The sequence below is a fragment of the Melozone crissalis genome, unplaced genomic scaffold (genome assembly GCF_028551555.1).
Source record: "Melozone crissalis strain CALT ecotype California unplaced genomic scaffold, PUWL_Pcris_2 ptg000045l_1, whole genome shotgun sequence".
Classification (NCBI taxonomy): Eukaryota; Metazoa; Chordata; class Aves; order Passeriformes; family Passerellidae; genus Melozone; species Melozone crissalis.
In genome coordinates, this window is record NW_026535823.1 from 26,502,932 (window position 1) to 26,520,102 (window position 17,171).

Genomic DNA, 17,171 nt, shown 5'->3' on the forward strand with positions numbered 1-17,171 from the left:
ACATAATGTGATCAAAGGTCCTCTGTATTTGTATTAGTGAAATGTTTTGAAACAATACTGAATAGTTTGGGCTTCCTTGTTACTGTTTTCTAGTAAAACATTAAATAATCAAAATGCAGAAAACAAATTACATTACAGAGTATGTTTGATGTAGCAACTTCTAACTTTCATTTAATATAGCTGAGCTGCAATGACTAATGCTGCCCATGGCCTGTAGTACAAAGACCTAAAAAAGGTTCCAGACTAGATTACGTCCAGGCAGGTCCCATTTTAACGGAAATTGGAGAGATGAGAAAAAGATTATAGGAGCACACATTATAAAAACAGACCTCACAAGTCAAACTTAATAGTGGAACCATTCTCTTTCATGTAGACAGCCATGAAAACAAATATCCTGTAAGCACGAGATATATATTGTATCTTTCTACCCGATCTCTTTGCCTCCTTGAGACAGATTCCCATTCATCTCATGACTATATAATTTGATCATAGTTGAGTAAGGCACAGCAAGGGAAAGGGTCTGTCTGATAAAGTATCAGGCTCCAGGACGATAGATAAACAATTTCATGATTTCCAGTTGTAACAGGAATGATACAGTGCTGGATATTAAGATATTAGTCTCGTAGGAATACAACTATCAAGCCTCTGCATTTTCTCTTACTAAATATGCTTTATTTCCATTAAGTAAAAATGACAGACTGATTCTGATAAACTAAGGCAGGCCACCAGAGCAAAATTCAAGGCGCATGTGAAAAGTGAAATGAAATTTTTGTATTATTATTTTTCAATGTGAAAGTTAGTATATAACTTTTATTAGTGATAAAACAGTGCAAGGATGTTTCTTTCTCAAGGGGCATCTTTACTGCAAAAAACATTCTTTAAAAGTAAGTGAAACAGTTGCCTATCAATTTGCTTCACATTTAAACCTCCTCTTTCACAGGGGACACGTTGGCAAGCAACTCCTCTGCTACAAGTCACTGGGGAAATGCCTGTTTGCACAGCTACCCCATTGTTCTACAGGTATTAAATGAAGGCTTGAGTGATAATATTTGAACAGCTATGATGGACTTCTTTTTCCTATATTAACACACATATTTGGTTAGAATGCAAAAGCACAAATATTGGCAGCCACTATTAATACCAGTTTTGTTAGTTGGCAAAAATTATACTGCCTTTGCAATTACCTCCTGTCTTGGATAGCTGAAAAGCATGGTCATACCCACTCCTGCTGATACCTGCTTTTATTTATAAAAAAAAAATCAAAGAACAAAGATACATTTTAAAGAAATTTTTAGTTGCAAACCTGGGGTGCCATCTTCTTTATTAAAGTAAACATGTTCTGGAGTAAGCAATTTTTGAATTTCTAATTTATTATCACTTACCTGTGATTCCTTCACGTTTTCCACGGTGAAGTTGAACCAGACTCGGAAGCGAGGGTTGCAGGTGTCTGGCCTGATGAAGAGGTCATACTCAAACTCTGAGACGTGGTCCACCCTGCCAAGGTTCCCTACCAAGAACAGATGAAACAGAATGAGTTTTAATGAATGCCTGATCAACTCTCCAGGAACAACACTGAGAAAAGTTCTTAAAACTTCTGCCTCCATTTGTTGCAATACACAAGTAAAATAGGCCTTACAAGAGTTCACAATTATTTTTTAAAGGTAGCTCAGAATTATTTTTAAAGGCGTCATTGTAGTCAAGATAAAATATATAGCAGTAAGCTGCATGCATATGAATACATTAAAAATAAGACAACAGAGATTTTTATTATTCAATCAAATTGACCTTTTGTCTCCTCTTATCTGAATACTCCAATTACGTGTTCTAACATCCTTTTAATTGTTTCCTTTATTCCTTTCTCACTTTTCTAATGATGTCTCAGCAAATCTCTTAGTCCCCACCTGTTAGGATTTCTTTCTTTCCAGCTGTTGCTCATGTTCATGTAACATTAAAGAGTCCCCAGATTTCTGCCTGGCCCCTCTGGCTGTTGCTCTAAGCATCCCTCTCTCCCCACAGATGGTCCAGCCTTCATCTCTTCTGTGATTCAAAAAACCATCTCAATCCCTTTCCTTCACCACTTACAGCCACTATCACCTCCTTCCAAAGACACAAATGAGATTTTGCTTCAGCTTGTTCCCAGTGAATTTCATGGAATAGTATTTTTAACTATAGTCAGAGCTACATTGTCCCCTATGGCATTATTCAGCAGGCAACGACACCGGCTATAGAAATGAAGTTCAGCACTGGAAAAACCCAGTAAGTGCTTTTAAATTGCTAAAATGGCATTTTTCCTTTGAAGTGTGCCAAGATTTTTAGAGACAGGGTTTAGACTGTCCATTTCATTTATACACTACAAAAATAAGACTTTACTTTTCCTGATCCAATCCAAAACCCATCTCATCTTGTAAGACAGGGCCATGTTTTAGCTCACAGGCTAAATTATATTTCTTTTTTAAAAGTAGCACTGAAAATCTGGGTTTATGGTGTCAGATCTATTTCTGGGGTTAGATATATCTTCTTGGGTTGGAAATATACTGTTGGGTTCTAATGTGTATTTATAAGGTTGTTTGAGCCAAATGATTCCCTCTTCAGCAAGTCCCACTGCAGTCAATAGGACTGTTCTCTGGCAACACATTGCTCAATACCAGCATGAGCAGCAAAATTCAGCTGATCTGCTGCTCTGGGCTGGAAAAGAAGAGGGAAAAAGACATTTTTAATTCTGTTTATCAATACAGTTCCAGGATTTCTACCTTATCCTAAATTGTTTCTGGCTTTACTAATGGAACATGCTTAATCTTCTCTATTTTTAATGTTATCCTCTACTTTCCTACCCACATCCTTCTTTTCAGAAGAAAATTCTCTCCACTGCTTCCCTCTGCAGAGACCTGCTCCACGCTCTCAATCTGTTCCTGAGGGCTTGCCTCAAGGAGACACTTGGCATTGGAAATATTTGGAAAAACAGCTCTATTGCAAAGCCAGGAGGCCTCTGCCAAACACAAATAATGTCACCAGCCGTGGTGGGTGCCCGTGCCCAGGTGCTGGAGTGGGTTCTTGGGGAGGCGCCACTGCCCCTGCCCCTTGCAGCTCATTCTTGACACTCCCAAATGGCTCCAGAAAGCCTCACCCATGGCCAGCCCAGCCCCTCAGCCCAGGTGGTAAAAATGAAGGGCAAATCCTACACAGGCAGAGGGGTGAGGGAGCCTGAGGGGAACTGAGGAGGAGGGAAGGGGATGCTCTGGGAGCCAGGACAGAGAGCCCTGTGTCCTGTGGGGAGAGGCTGGAGCAGGATGGTGTCTCCTGGAGCAGCATTGACCCACAGATGATCCAGGCCAGAGCAGGTTGGTGTCCCCTGGAGCAGTATTGACCCGCAAAGAACCCAGGCTGGAGCAGCTTGGTCTCCCCTGGAAGAGCAATGGCTCACAAACAACCCAGGCTGGAGCAGGTGCTCCTGACAGGACTGCGGCCCTGGGAAGGGAAAAGGCCCAGAGTGGAGCAGGAGAGCAAGGAAGGAGATCGGCCCTTGCCTCTTTCACAGCTCCTTGTGTGGGGAAGATGATCCTGGGAAACAGGGAAGGGCAGGGAGAAGGCGATGGTTTAGTTTCTCTTTGATTTTCACTATGCAAAGCTATTTTAACTGGCAATAAATGAGTCTCCTCAGAGCAGAGTGTTCTGCCTGTGTAGGCCATTGGTGAGTGCCCTCCCTGTCCACATCTCCACCCAGGAGCTTTTTCACCTCATTTTCACCTCTCTCCTGCTGAGGAGTGGGGGTGAGAGAGCACTGAGGGGGCAAAGCCATCCCACCAATGCTCCTTGTTTTATTTTTCATTAAATGTCATGCATAAATGACATAGCTGGGATAATAATATTCCTTGGATATTTCAGGATTTAGGTAGTCCAAGGTACTCATCCCAAAAGTTTAGATTCCAGTTGCGTCATAGGTCACAGATTTAGATCTCTCTGGACAAAGTTTGCTGTGCGAATTCACTTCAGCCTGAGCTGTGCATGTGATCCTGGCAGAGTCTCTAGGGTTAAGGCAGCAGGCTGCATGAACACAGATGGTGGGCTTGGTCCATCTTGTCAACTAATAAACTAATATACATGCCTCCCAGCAATCCCAGCAATTCCAGACATGGATTATCTGCAGCACAGAGCAGAGGTGCAAATTTTGATGGAATTACTCCCAAAGAAGGACACAGAAGCAATTAAATTCATACTTAAAGTTCAAAGACCATTAAAAACTTGTACTGCAAGGCATAAGAAACTAAAAGATTATTAAGTGAATAATTAAAACAGAGCAAAATGAGACCTTGATTTTGACCTTTTGCACATTTCAGTTTCTTTTTCAACATCAAGTTAACCTGAATTGGATAGGGAACAGATGACCCAGAACTGCTTTACAGGGTCCTCAGGATCCCTAAACTAGCACTGGAGAATTGTACTGATGTCAGAGAATCATGGATGCTGAAGAGCTGGTGTGCTGAAGCAATGCCATCCAGTCTGCTCTGGAAAACCCATCTCAAACCCAGCACAACCCTTTAAAATGTAATCATCTGTGTGCTTGACTCCTCAGGAACCCCCACATGGTTTTCTCTCTTGATTTGAATACTCCCTTCCCTCCTAAGGCACTGGGGCTTTTTTCCTTCTGTGAGTTTATTGGTTTATTATTAGTTTTTGCCTCTTACCAGGCACACATCAGCTGCCATTGTCACCTGCAGCCCTCTGCAGTTTGGTGTCATTTGGACATTTCATTAGCCCACTATTTCTTCTCTGTCTTCCAGATGCTAAAGAGGCTGGACTGAGCACTAATGCCTCCGGTAACTAATTCAACAAGTTCCTCGTGCTCAATAGACTATTGTTTGTAATACCACAGCCTTTGCTCACAATCTGTCAGCCTAATTTCAGCCCACATAGCAATGTCATTAAACAAGACAGCAGTTTTGGTACAAAGAAGCCAAGAACTGTAGGAACAAAACACCTCCTCACTTGAAGAGATGCTTTGTAGAAAACTGATAATGCCACCGAAAAACATTTCTTGGTGTCCAAGCAAGGATTTAAATTTCCCAATGTTAATCTCATAAAAAAAAAAAAAACTTCACAGTTTTTTGTTGTGCCTTCAGAGTGCTGTTATCATGGCAAATGCATTTATTCTAATGGATGAGAATTATATTCCAAAACCACAGGTCCCACAGTGACATGTATTAGGAACTATGGAACAGGAATTTAAACATTGATTACAGCATTCCATTTAGAAATTAAGCCATTTTAACATTTTAACACTCAAAATAAACAATTTTTTTCTTACATGCAAACCACCTCTAAACTATTTTTTTTAATACATTTTAATTCCTTTTTTATTTCTTGCCTTTTTGCTAAATACACAGCAAGAGAGAAAACAATTTAATAAGTGGGTAGACAGCAAGTTCCTCCTGTGTCCCAGGAATTTCTGTGCAATTCCACAATGCATACACTGCACCTGCAGCCAACACTTTCTGTGCTGAAAATGTGACAAATGTAAGAGAAAGCCAGATAGCACCAATTTTGTGAAATGAACCTTTCAACAGTTTCCAGTTATGATACAACTTCTGTATCACCCCTCATGTGCACAGTTCTTATTCTGTGTACATCGCTAGTCTGATCACTTGTGGCATCAGTAAGAGAGTCTGTTCACAACCTCATTGGTTAAGTATCTTCTTCTAAAATCAGAGAAAAAGTCTCACACCACTGAAACATCAGCTTTGCTTTACTTCACTTTGAGTTCATGCCCATGTGAACTCATCACTACTCCATTCCATAAATACAGAACTTGTATATATGAGAGTATAGAGCACTCTTCAAAGCCTCATCGCGTCATATCTAGTGATTAGCACTATATTTGGGGGTTAAGATTATAAAACACAAGATATTAAGGTTATTTAAGGTACATGTATGATTAATGAACTGATTAATGAGACCTGCCACAGAAAAAAAAAAAACCCAACAACACTGTAAGCAATAAAATTTGAACAGGTTGGCATTCTAAGACAATCCTTGTTTAACATTTTTTAATAATTTGGGTGCACATCTGTATGCAAATGACTGTCTGACTACATCTTAAAGGTAAAACAAGTAATTTATTAGGGTAGCCAGCACTTTGCTAAAAATTTTGGACTTTTTCTCCTATGCACTCTGAAATTAGTTGTGGGGTTTTTTTTCTATTATTATTTTACTTTACAGCAATATTAGCATGGATCTTTTTAAACTGATGGGAAGATGTGAACAAATCACATTCCCAAATGTCTATAAACTGACTTTCACTTAGCCTTGGGGTTTGTTTTTAAGGCACGCTCAATTTTCAGTCACAGTTCTGTTCAATACTCTTAGCATTCTGAGAAAAGAGGAGACATACTTTCCTTTAATCATTCGAGCTGAAATTCTTAATTATATTTGCTTAAATTACTTCACAGAGTAATGTTTAGTGCAATGCTCTCAAAATGTGAATAGTGAAAGGGGTCAATAGCATGTTTCAAGTTTCTTTAAAAGTCAGAAAAAAGCCCAATGATACTATTTTATTAATCATGCAACACACACTTAGTCCTCATAAAATATTAATGTTATTGCTTCCTACATCAATAAAAAGTGTACTTTACACAAAGAAAGAAAACCTGCCGAAGAAAATGCTAGCTAAAGTTACTAAACATTCTAACAATTATCATAAAAATGCTAGAAAAGAAAATATAGATATGTTAAGCAATCCTAAAATCTTCTTAAACCGCACATTGTGCTTGCCTACAGAGAATTTTTAAGATGAAAAATAGACCTTGAGGGTCTTAGACAAGCCTGAGGCAATATAAAGAAAAAGGTCAAACACTCTGCTAAAAAGGACGGTTATCTTCAGAACAACAACTTATCAGCCAGCTTGCAGCCCTGCTTATTTACAGTTATTGGTCCCAGAGGAAGTGCACTTCAGCGCAGGGCGCGATTACTTTGTAATGAGTTTGCCAGAAATGGTAAAGGAAACTAATTTGTAACAATGTGCTGTTCCCGGCACATGAACTTTCTCAGACGCATTTTTTTTTTTTTTTTTTTTTTTGTCCGGCCATGAATAACTAACTTCAGCCTCCCTAATAAGCAGTGAAAACAGAAGTGCTCTAAAGCCGACTGAGTCGCAAGCATAAATGTGCTGAAATATCAGTGATTATCCCTCTCAGCTGTCCATTACAGTACTCATGATGACCACCAATTCCCCTGTGGTGGATATATAGAATGCAGGTTTCAGGGGGTGGATTTGCACATGAAAATTAACACCATTTGGAAGAAAATAGCCTGCACCTGTCACAGATTAGCAACAAAAGGTCAAATGCCTCCTTTTACACCTAGAGCACTTGCATATTGTATGTCTTGCTTATAGGAGCCTAATTCTAGTTTCTTAATTCAGAAAAGTGAGCACCATGGTGAACTGGGGAGAAAAAAAAGAATTAAATCTTGGCTAAAAGCTATCAATAAATCTATTGATCAAGATACATATGAATGGAAGTAGCTGAGGCAATCTCTGTCTCTAAAAGAGGTAGTTTTTCAAAAGAGAATTACACAAAGTGCTCTTCTGTTTTTGTCAATATGCTGCCAGGTTTTGAAATGCTATTTTTCATCCACACAATAAAAATCTTGACAAGTAAGCAATAGAAAATCACTAATACACTTGCAGCTGCATTTCAATCTATACAAATTCTTTAAACAAAAACAACCAAGGAACAGATTGGAATATACATCATTTTCACCAGTTGAACCTGGGATCAAGTCCAAGATAGCCAAAAAGTATTAATCTATATTTCATGCAACTCCACATTTCCCAAAATAAGGTAAAATGTTGAGTATGGAATAACCTCTATGAAATTCATCCTTAAAGATCATAAAACACATTGAGATGATAATGCAAAGTTTTATTGACATGTTCTAAATGGAGCAGGAACTACAGGGACTGAGATCTGTAAAAACTTCTCTCTAGTGAAAGATTAGATATCTTCTGAAAGGAGTGCATCTAGGAATATCAGATGTAAATTCCCACTTGCTTTATGGTCTTTGCCTGTGAAAAGGGTTCATAAAAAATAGTTTGGCAATAAGTCCTAAAGAACTTCTAAATAGTATTTGATTTCTAAATAGGAAAAAAAAATCTAATGAAAAAGGGATGATATCTGAAAAGCCATGACAGTTTTTGCATTGCACATTCTTCTAGACTCATGCCCAGAGCAAATGTCAGCTCAAGAGACTTGAAACTACAAAGCATGATTTCAAAAAATAAAATGCCATAAAAACCACATATACAACACCTGTAAATTATATTTTAAATTATTAAAATTGCACATATCAAGCTCTGCAACACAAAATATTATCTTCCCTACCACAGTTAAATCAATGTTCTGCAAAAAATCTCTCAGTAATCTTCACCAATATAGCATTCTTTTAAAAATCTGGTGTTTCAGTTAAAACCAAAGCAATGCTCATGACTCCACTTTTGGTCAAAATCCAGATTTCCTTTGAAAAATGGTCAAGAATATCAAATAGGCAAAGCAATTCAAAAGTACATGGCTCGAGAAGCTGGATGCTTCAGAATTGAAGTCTCTTTTCTATCTTCCCTCCTCAATTAAATAAGTTTAAATTGTTGTTTCCATCATGTTTTAAGTTTTTATCAATTGTGACATCCAAATAGCAGTAGATCAGTAGTTTTTGTGAAAAAGATGGTATGGGAACAATGACTTAGGTCTTAGCAGCAGCTAAGGTAAAACGCCAGGTTCCATCTCTGCAAAAGGTAGATCAGGATGTAGAGCTCACAGAGGCCAAGAAACTGATTGAGCTTTTATTGTAGGCAGATCATGTGATAAAATCTAATTGTGACTGAGAGCACATGAAAATTCCAGCTTTACACTTTTCTTGTTTATCTAGTTAAACGGCATTAAAATAAAATGTATCCATTTGGTTGGGGGGGGGGGGGGGGGCATAGAATTATGGATATCTACTGGTTTATTTGTTTCTTTTGGTGTTGATCTTAATTCACAACAATGAGAGCCTGATCTGCTTTTCCACACCTTTTCAGGATCACAGACTTCCCGTCTCTCCAATACTTTTCCTCCCAGGTGACACAAGTAAGGTGCACTGGATCCATTTCCTGGGAGCATTTGGCCCACAGGCCCTGGAACACAGTTACTGCTCCTCAGTGGTCCCCAAAAAGTGTAATGAACACATCTTCAATTCCTTTGCATTGAGTTAAATTGCAGAAATATTAATGATGTGTGGCCTAGACTAAAACACCCACAGGAGTTTTATAAATTAAAACTTTTATCTGAATTAGAGTAGGAGGCAGAATTGTCTTCCATGCAGAAAATTAAGAGAATTTAAAACCTTTAAGAAAGAAGAACTGGTTGAAAAAGGAGAGAATCATAATCAATCTTAAATCTATTTGTTGAATATAAAAGAAGGAGGGGTGAGGTGGCCAATGCCATGATTTATTTTACTAAAAGCACAAAAATATTCCCATATTCTAGGAGTCCAAGCAGTGCTGTCAATGGATAGATTTAGGATGAGTTCTCCCTTTCAGAAAAAATATTTTTCTTGGTCACATGTGTTTGAATGATGTCTGAGCAAAGGGGAAGGGGGAATAAAGGGATTAAAATTTATTAAATAGACTTGAGGTTCCTCCTGCAATGAGGATACAGTTACAGAGACTTCACATTATAAAATAACTGTAAAACTGTAAAGTTCTAGCATGTGTTAATGCCAAAGGCCACCTACTGACATCACTTGCAACTTCCTTTTATAGTCCAGGAGAATAAACAATGCAATTTAGAAAGACAACACAGGCAGCTAGAACTGGAATATTTTCTGTCTTTTTATGTTCATTAAGTAGAGCAGTCTTATTGGTGATGCCAGTTTAGAGCATAGTCAAAAACAGCAACAAGTATTCGTGAATATTTAGTGATTGTGATAGCTCAAGAACCAAATAGCACAGAATACAAGTAACAGATATCCCAAAATACTGCAAAGACCATTGTGTAAACAGCAGGCTCACATATGTATTAAGAAATTATACAATACAATCTTGCTGAAAGAATTCAATAGTTTTGATCAAATTAGATTGATATTTAATCACTTGCAGCCAAAGAGCCTTATTTCAAAATTGCCCTTTTCAATAAAAACTAATGCTTTCAGTTAAAGGACCTAAAAAACCTAGTGCTGCAAAGAATAAAATGTCAATGTTCACCGAGTAGGGAAATTGTAACTGATGAATAAAATGGAGTCAGGCTCTTGACTCCTTCTCCTACATCTGTGAGAGTCTTATAAATCACAGAAATATCAGCAGAGCCCAAGACTGCAGGAAAAATGCTCCAAAAAGTCACAAAATCATGTAAACACACAAACTAGCAGTGATAAAGCTGCAACTTAGTGGCGAGTGTCAGAGTGCTTAAAAATCAGAGGCCTGTGCCCTAAGATGGCCATCACACACCCACTACAACAAATCCACCAAATCCCCAGAAAAACAGATTTCTCAGCTCCCTCTTTATCAACTCCCCAAAGGCCTCCAATGACAGATGGGCAGTTATTTAGCCACGGCAGCGAACCTTTGTTAGAGGAAAATCAGAATACAAAGAGGTTTTGCATTAGTGTCACGAAACTCAGCTCTCTTTGACAAAGCCTGCGCTCCCAAAATGAGCCTCTCATGGCTGGGCTTGTACCACATCCTTCAGAGCAGAGCTCTTAAAGGAAAAGCATTCGGGGAAATTTCTGTTTGGAAGTCACTTAGCATATAATGGGTGCTATCCTAAATAAATAATGAATGAGTTAATAAATAAATTATAACGACGTCTGCAGCCTTAACCACGGAAGCAACCACCAGCCAAGGCAGATGAGGGAGCAGGAACTGCAGGACCACAGAGGGATGTACCATCACTGGTGTATCACACACAGAAACATTTTCCAAATACTGACTTGTTGGGGCCTGATGCTCAGTGCACACCACTGAAATCTGTTGCTCTCTGCAGCCTCTGATGCAAAACAGCACAAGTGTGCCAAAAAAAAAAGTATTAAAAATGGTTAAAAAGTTTTAAAGCTGCATATTCTTTATTCTTTAGTACATCACAGCAGTGCTACTTATGTAATGCTTCCTACTCAATATATTCATCATTTTGCAAAAACCCTGAGAATTCTTGTAATGCAAAAGACAAGGAAGTTCTTTCATCCTACAAGAGAGGATATTCCTGTTGATTTATTACTGCACAGTAATGCTGTAATTCTGCATTTGGCCTAGTTTGGTACCTTATACACAGAATCACCATTTTTTCCAGGAGAATCCTTCCAATGTACAACTACACACTGATACTTGAATAAAAATTAATAGATGGAAACCTTAATCAGAGACCTACAGTTATATTATATTCTCAAGGACCTCTCAAAAGTCACCAGGGCTGTAAATAAAATCAGAAGTTTTTATTAAAGAATATTAATGGAAAGGTTCCAGGTATTGCCCTATGAAAGAATCTTGTTTTCCTGGATAAGAACCTTCTTTAAATAATAAATTACTGGATTTATAGCTGTAACTTTCTTTATCTTATAAAAAAATCCCTGGAAAAAGGTACTGCGAGGATAGGCTTTCCACACAAATACTGAATGTGAATAACATCTGTCCTACATACAGCTTTTGCAGAAGAAACAGTCTTATTTTAGTTTATTATAAAACTGAATTTGATTCTCTATACCATTATCAATCTAGTCACAAAAACAGTTTGGGGGCTAGAAATGTTATTCTCATTCAATACATTAATCCCATCATTTCATTGCCTAAAAGTGATATCTTACCATATAATCTCCATGATAAAATTTACAGATAGACGTTCCTGCAGTCTGGGTGCATTTTTAGCCATTTCATCAGATTAGACTGATACACAACTCTTCTGTTCATCTCCTCCTCCTCCTCTGTAGCTCCTACTCTGACATTCTTTTGTAGAACAAGGTGATTTCTCTACTTTTCTCTTTATTATACAGCATTTTGGTCCTTCTGTATGTAATGGAACTTGCTCCTGTATTTTCACTTATACAATTTTCTGATTCCTGTCTTGCTATTTTCCTTTCCTCCAGACACCAGCCTGTTCTGGAAGCTTCAATCAGAACTGATAATTTAAATATTGACATTTTAGATGGCACCAACATGTTTTTGATTTCTGCATGGTTACAATGTTTTTTTATATCTCAATGTCTGTCCTAATTTTGTTGGGGTTTTGGTGTTTTGTTGGGTTTTTTTTTTTTTATTATTTTGCTGAATCCAGAAGCGTTTCCTTTTATTTCAAAGTATTTCTATGTTTGTAGTAAATTAAACATTAATCTTTCTCTGCAAATGTCAAGTGATATTTAAATGTTTTTCTGGCAGATAAATGATTATTAATATTAATGCAATAAAATCACAGCTCTTTGTCCTTTCTTTGATATTTAAGAAAAAATTAAGAATGTCAAAACAGTTCTGCAAAAAGAGAATTCATTGGTCTACCATCCACTCTTCATTAGCCTGAGAGGTAAAAAATTACTGATCTTGTGAGACAATGTGTTTATAGAATCAGAAAGGGTTGAAAATGAATTACTCTATCAGTGGTAGAGTGTGTATCACTTCAATGTGAAAATGCCTTGTTAAAGTTCATTTTAATTTAAAGCCCCCTTTTGTCATTCAAAAAGCTTTAGCACAACGAAAGAATCTTCGTCACTTTCATAATTAGCCCCTCTTGCACTAAATGAGAATAAAATCTGATCAGAAGTCCATACAGGCAAGGTCATAAATCAAAGGGAAAAGCTCCACAACATTCCTGTAAGATGTCCAAAGGCACACACAGCCTGGAATTAAAGCCCTGCAGTCAGGATCCGCTCCCAGAAACACAGCACAAAAAAAGCCCCAATAATATCTGTTTGACAGGCTAAATTTATCTCCATATTCTGTAGCCCTATAAACACATTTTGCTGTTTAGATACAAAAGCAATTTCAGCACCAAGGACAATCCAGGAAAGCAAACAGCTGTTAAAGTGCTACTATCACCATTTGCCAAGCAAAGTCAAATTAATTTAACTTAATGCTCTCACTTCAAACCGTGGCAGTAAAACAAAAAAAAAGAAAAAACACCATATATGATAATTGTCATGAAGTAGGAAAAAAGTTGTATTAACAGAAAAAACTCCTTAGGAAATCAAGTTTGATTTTATACACAGCAGTGAGCAGTGCAGCCCAGCTCAAATGTAAACTGGATTTTATTCAACTTATTTTCATTTTCAGATGAAAGTAAAAAGACATTTTGAAAGATGTAATAGAATTCTCAACCTTGGAGAGTTATGGAGAGAGTGACAGCACATCACTCTCTCTACTCAGGGATCATAAGAACACCAACAGATATCCAAGCCATCAACATATTATTTTACTCCTCATGTTAACACAAAATGAGGATTTCATCAGAAAATGATGCCTAAAACATGGGGAGAGAGAAGGGCAAGGAGAGGGCAAGGTAGGAAGTTGAAGGGAAGACTGCTATAAAGTGGCAGCCAGCAATGAAAATTTGTACACTACAATAGATACACCTTTTTAATTCCATGTATTATGTTAACATTAAATGCTAATTTTATATTTTAATCAGATGAGAGCACTTTTAAAGTAGCTACATCCATACAAACAGGAACTTTCATGAAAATTCACATTCACATCTATAAAGCATACATATATGTGAAGACATTTGTATTTGTACAGCTCTACCTTGAAATACATTGCTAGGTCCACTAAAATTGTGCAACTTTCCTTTAAGAGATTTTGGGTTTTAACAATATTTTCTCTGCAGAGCCAAGCTATTTCTGTAATTTTTTGCAGAACCAAGCTATTAATGTTCTTTCTCTAGCCATGCAAACACCAAACTGCTTCCAAAGGAATGCCTTGTTTGGAGGACGCGGTTGCTTCCACATCTCTCCCATGTTCCCGAAATTCGTCGTTACAATAATTATATAATGATCCCAAATAATTCAATTCCACATATTTGGAGAAATGTGGAATTGGTCTGCTAAGCAACAGACTGAAGAGATCAGTGTGACAAAAAGAGAGCACTGCCTTTCTCCATCCTCCCACAGTCTCACTCTTCAGTTTGCCATCACTGAGCTTCTCACGTTGGCTCAGGTAGGGAGCACCTTGGTTTCCTCCTGGACACAGCCCCCCTGTGCTTTAGGCACAAAAGAAATGCAATTTCCCTCGTCTCTCAGACATACAGGTATCTCAAAAGTGCAATTTGCAAACTCCCATACAAGCAAATCAAGCCTGGGAACTGTGACGAAGGCATGCAGGTGATTAGAGAAAGAAAATGGATTTAAGATGGATGGGATGAGAATCTGAGTCAGACATATTATTGAAATTGAACTCCCTAGATCTTTTTCTTATAAGTGAGTATTCCAAAAAGCCAATAAAGCTTTTAAACAAAAAGCAGGCTTTTTTGCTATATAATAACCTAGATTAATTGGCTTTTAAATACAGAAAACTCAAAATGACAAAGCATGACAGAACAAAAATCAAAACAGAACTCTTGTGCCCACTGTGCTATTACTTTTCACCTTTATCTGAATCTCAAAAAATGTGGAGGAAACTATGATTTGAAAGCAAATCACATCACATACTCACTTTTTCTGCTTTTCTGATAATGCTTTGATATCCAGAAGTTTCTAGCCTACCAAGACGCCCACTTAAGCTTGATTTAGGATTCCAATTAAGTGGAGCAAATTTTTTTTTGACTGTATCTCAAATTTTTTTTTTCTCACTGGGTTTGAGTTTGGTAGGAACATATTTTTCCAAAAAGCAAAAAAAAAATCTAAAAAAGAAATATGTAGATTTTCAAAATAAACAAAATTTTCTCAGAAATTATTTTATGAACCCATTAAAAAAAAAAACAGCATTTCTAAAGCAATTAGTACTTAAATAACCTTACAGTGATTGTTGAGCTGTATTATTGTGTCTCATGGGCAAGAAGTGACCTTGATCAATTATACAGATCCAATGGTGCTTTTGACTCTTCAAAGGCAGGGACTTACACACAATTTCCAGTACTATTTCTATTGAAAATTAGGCTGAATTTCTCAAGAGAGGTGCCAATTTACCTCTACATAAGAATTTAAAGAAATATCAAAATTTTCAGTTAAAAACAACAACAAAACACGCTACTTTTGTTACATATTATGTTATACTTTTAATAGTACACCCCAACAATATAAGAAGCTGCTGATATAATATGAGCCTCTTTAGAACATAATGAACATTAACTGTGAGATTAAGGGGTTAATTAAAATTACTTCTTTAAATATATCCATGGTTAATTCCAATTTTCAGTTTGAATCTATATGTATGTGCTTTACAACATATTTATTCATTATGACATACAAAAATCTTTGTGTTATTAAATTTATTGGAAAGTTTTAATACATCATGAAACACTGGACAAGAACTTACATAACAAAACAATTACCATCTTAAAAAGCAAGTAATTATTTGTGGTTCCTAATTTTAATAACATTCTAGTACTTTAACCTCAATAACCTGTATTTCTTTAGTTTACTTACTTGGAGGTAAAAATTAGATATTTAATGTGTTAATAAAAAAATTTTTACATGTTGGTATTCATATTGAAAATCTTTCAAATAAAGAAGTTAACAAATGCCACTAACTTTAACCAAACAGACAAGCTATTTCAAAAGCCAATCTTCAAAATCAGGAACTTTTTAAAAGCCTGTCTGTTCATGTTCATATTTTTACCACACTGATAGAAAACATTATCTCTGTGACTGAGAGATGACTTTCTGTCACACTGCTGATGTGAAGGCAGCCAGCAACAGAGGCACCTTTGGCTTCAGAACATCCCAGACTCACAGGAAACATGGCAGTCCCACCGTCCCCTCTAAAGATGGAAACAGTTTATACTTTGGGAATTACAATTAGAATCTAAAAGAATTCCAATTCTGAACAGGCGGGCAGCTTCTTACAATTACTAGGATGGCAGAGGTGTTGTAAATATCAATTTATAAACTCTTTTACTAGTAAGTATATAAATAGGGGATATCAGAAAACCTAAAGGGCTAGTAGCTATATTTTAATTTTTTTTAAAAAACCCAAGTTTTGTTGTTAGCAAAGTTAGTTTTTTAAGCTCATATAAAGTTTCACCTCCAAAAATCAGTTCTATAAACGTTGAGGGATTTGCCCTCAGTGTACAGACAAGGTATTCCAAAGTCACATGGATATTTGTGTCTTTTTTGCACTTTCTCTCATTATTTTTGCTTTTGCTGCTGCATTTTGCTGCCCATCAAGGCCTAGAACAGGCTGGAATGAACCCACATCCCCAGATTCACCCTGAGCACCTGCATGGCAAGGGCGTGGTCCAAGGTGGCCCCACCTGTGAGTGCCACACCAGGACAGTGACACTGCCCTCTGCTCCCACACTGAACTGAGCCTCCACCTTCCTCTGCAGGGCATCTGACACCAAACCTCACCAGGACATTCTTCCAGTATCGTCCAGCACAAAAAAAAAATAAAATAAAATAAAATAAAGGAATGATTGGCTAACAATTTTTAGGGGGCAAGATAATTTCATAGAACTACACAGCTTAATTAAGAATACTAAGTTTATTTAATTTGGTTAAATTTTCTTGGTGTTGAAATCCTTCTGCAAGACTGGAAATAATTCACAAACGTTATCTTTCCAATATAACATCCACAGTAAAATGACATTGGATTGCATATTAATTAGCCAAAACTGAATTTTCTCCACATTTTCTACTTCATACCCTGTAGAATTTTATGTTTTTAGAATATAGTAGCCTATATTTGCTCTTACTAGGAAGTCATGTAGATAAAGAAGACCAAATCACAATTATCAAATTACAATAATACAGCTTTCCGATTTCAGCATTCTTCCTTTCTCAGTAGAAGCAACAATTTAACATATGTCTTCCAGTTATTATTATCAGTTAGCAAAGCTTGTTACAGAACTGTCAAAGAACACAATATTGCTTTTCTCCTCATCTAGGTTAAATCAGCCAAAACTGAATAGGTTGCAAAAGATAATGCTTGTTCTCTCTCCTCTTTCTTTACTCAGCTGGTTCATTCTTCATTAGTCTGACTCAGAGAAGATAACCTAACACAATTTTTC

The 17,171-nt window shown here is 37.0% G+C and overlaps 1 protein-coding gene across 3 annotated transcripts in view; it reads right to left on the reverse strand.

Annotated features, from left to right (window-relative positions):
* Positions 1-17,171, reverse strand: part of LOC128943327 (BEN domain-containing protein 5-like) — an 877,269-nt gene that overhangs the window by 829,035 nt on the left and 31,063 nt on the right. For 2 of the 3 annotated variants that reach the window (XM_054286227.1, XM_054286226.1), the window contains exon 3: positions 1,383-1,507. In XM_054286227.1, coding sequence (XP_054142202.1) covers positions 1,383-1,507 — 125 coding nt within the window. Of the gene's footprint in view, positions 1-1,184; positions 1,239-1,382; positions 1,508-17,171 lie in introns of all 3 variants that reach the window. The other variant, XM_054286225.1, reaches the window with a different exon arrangement.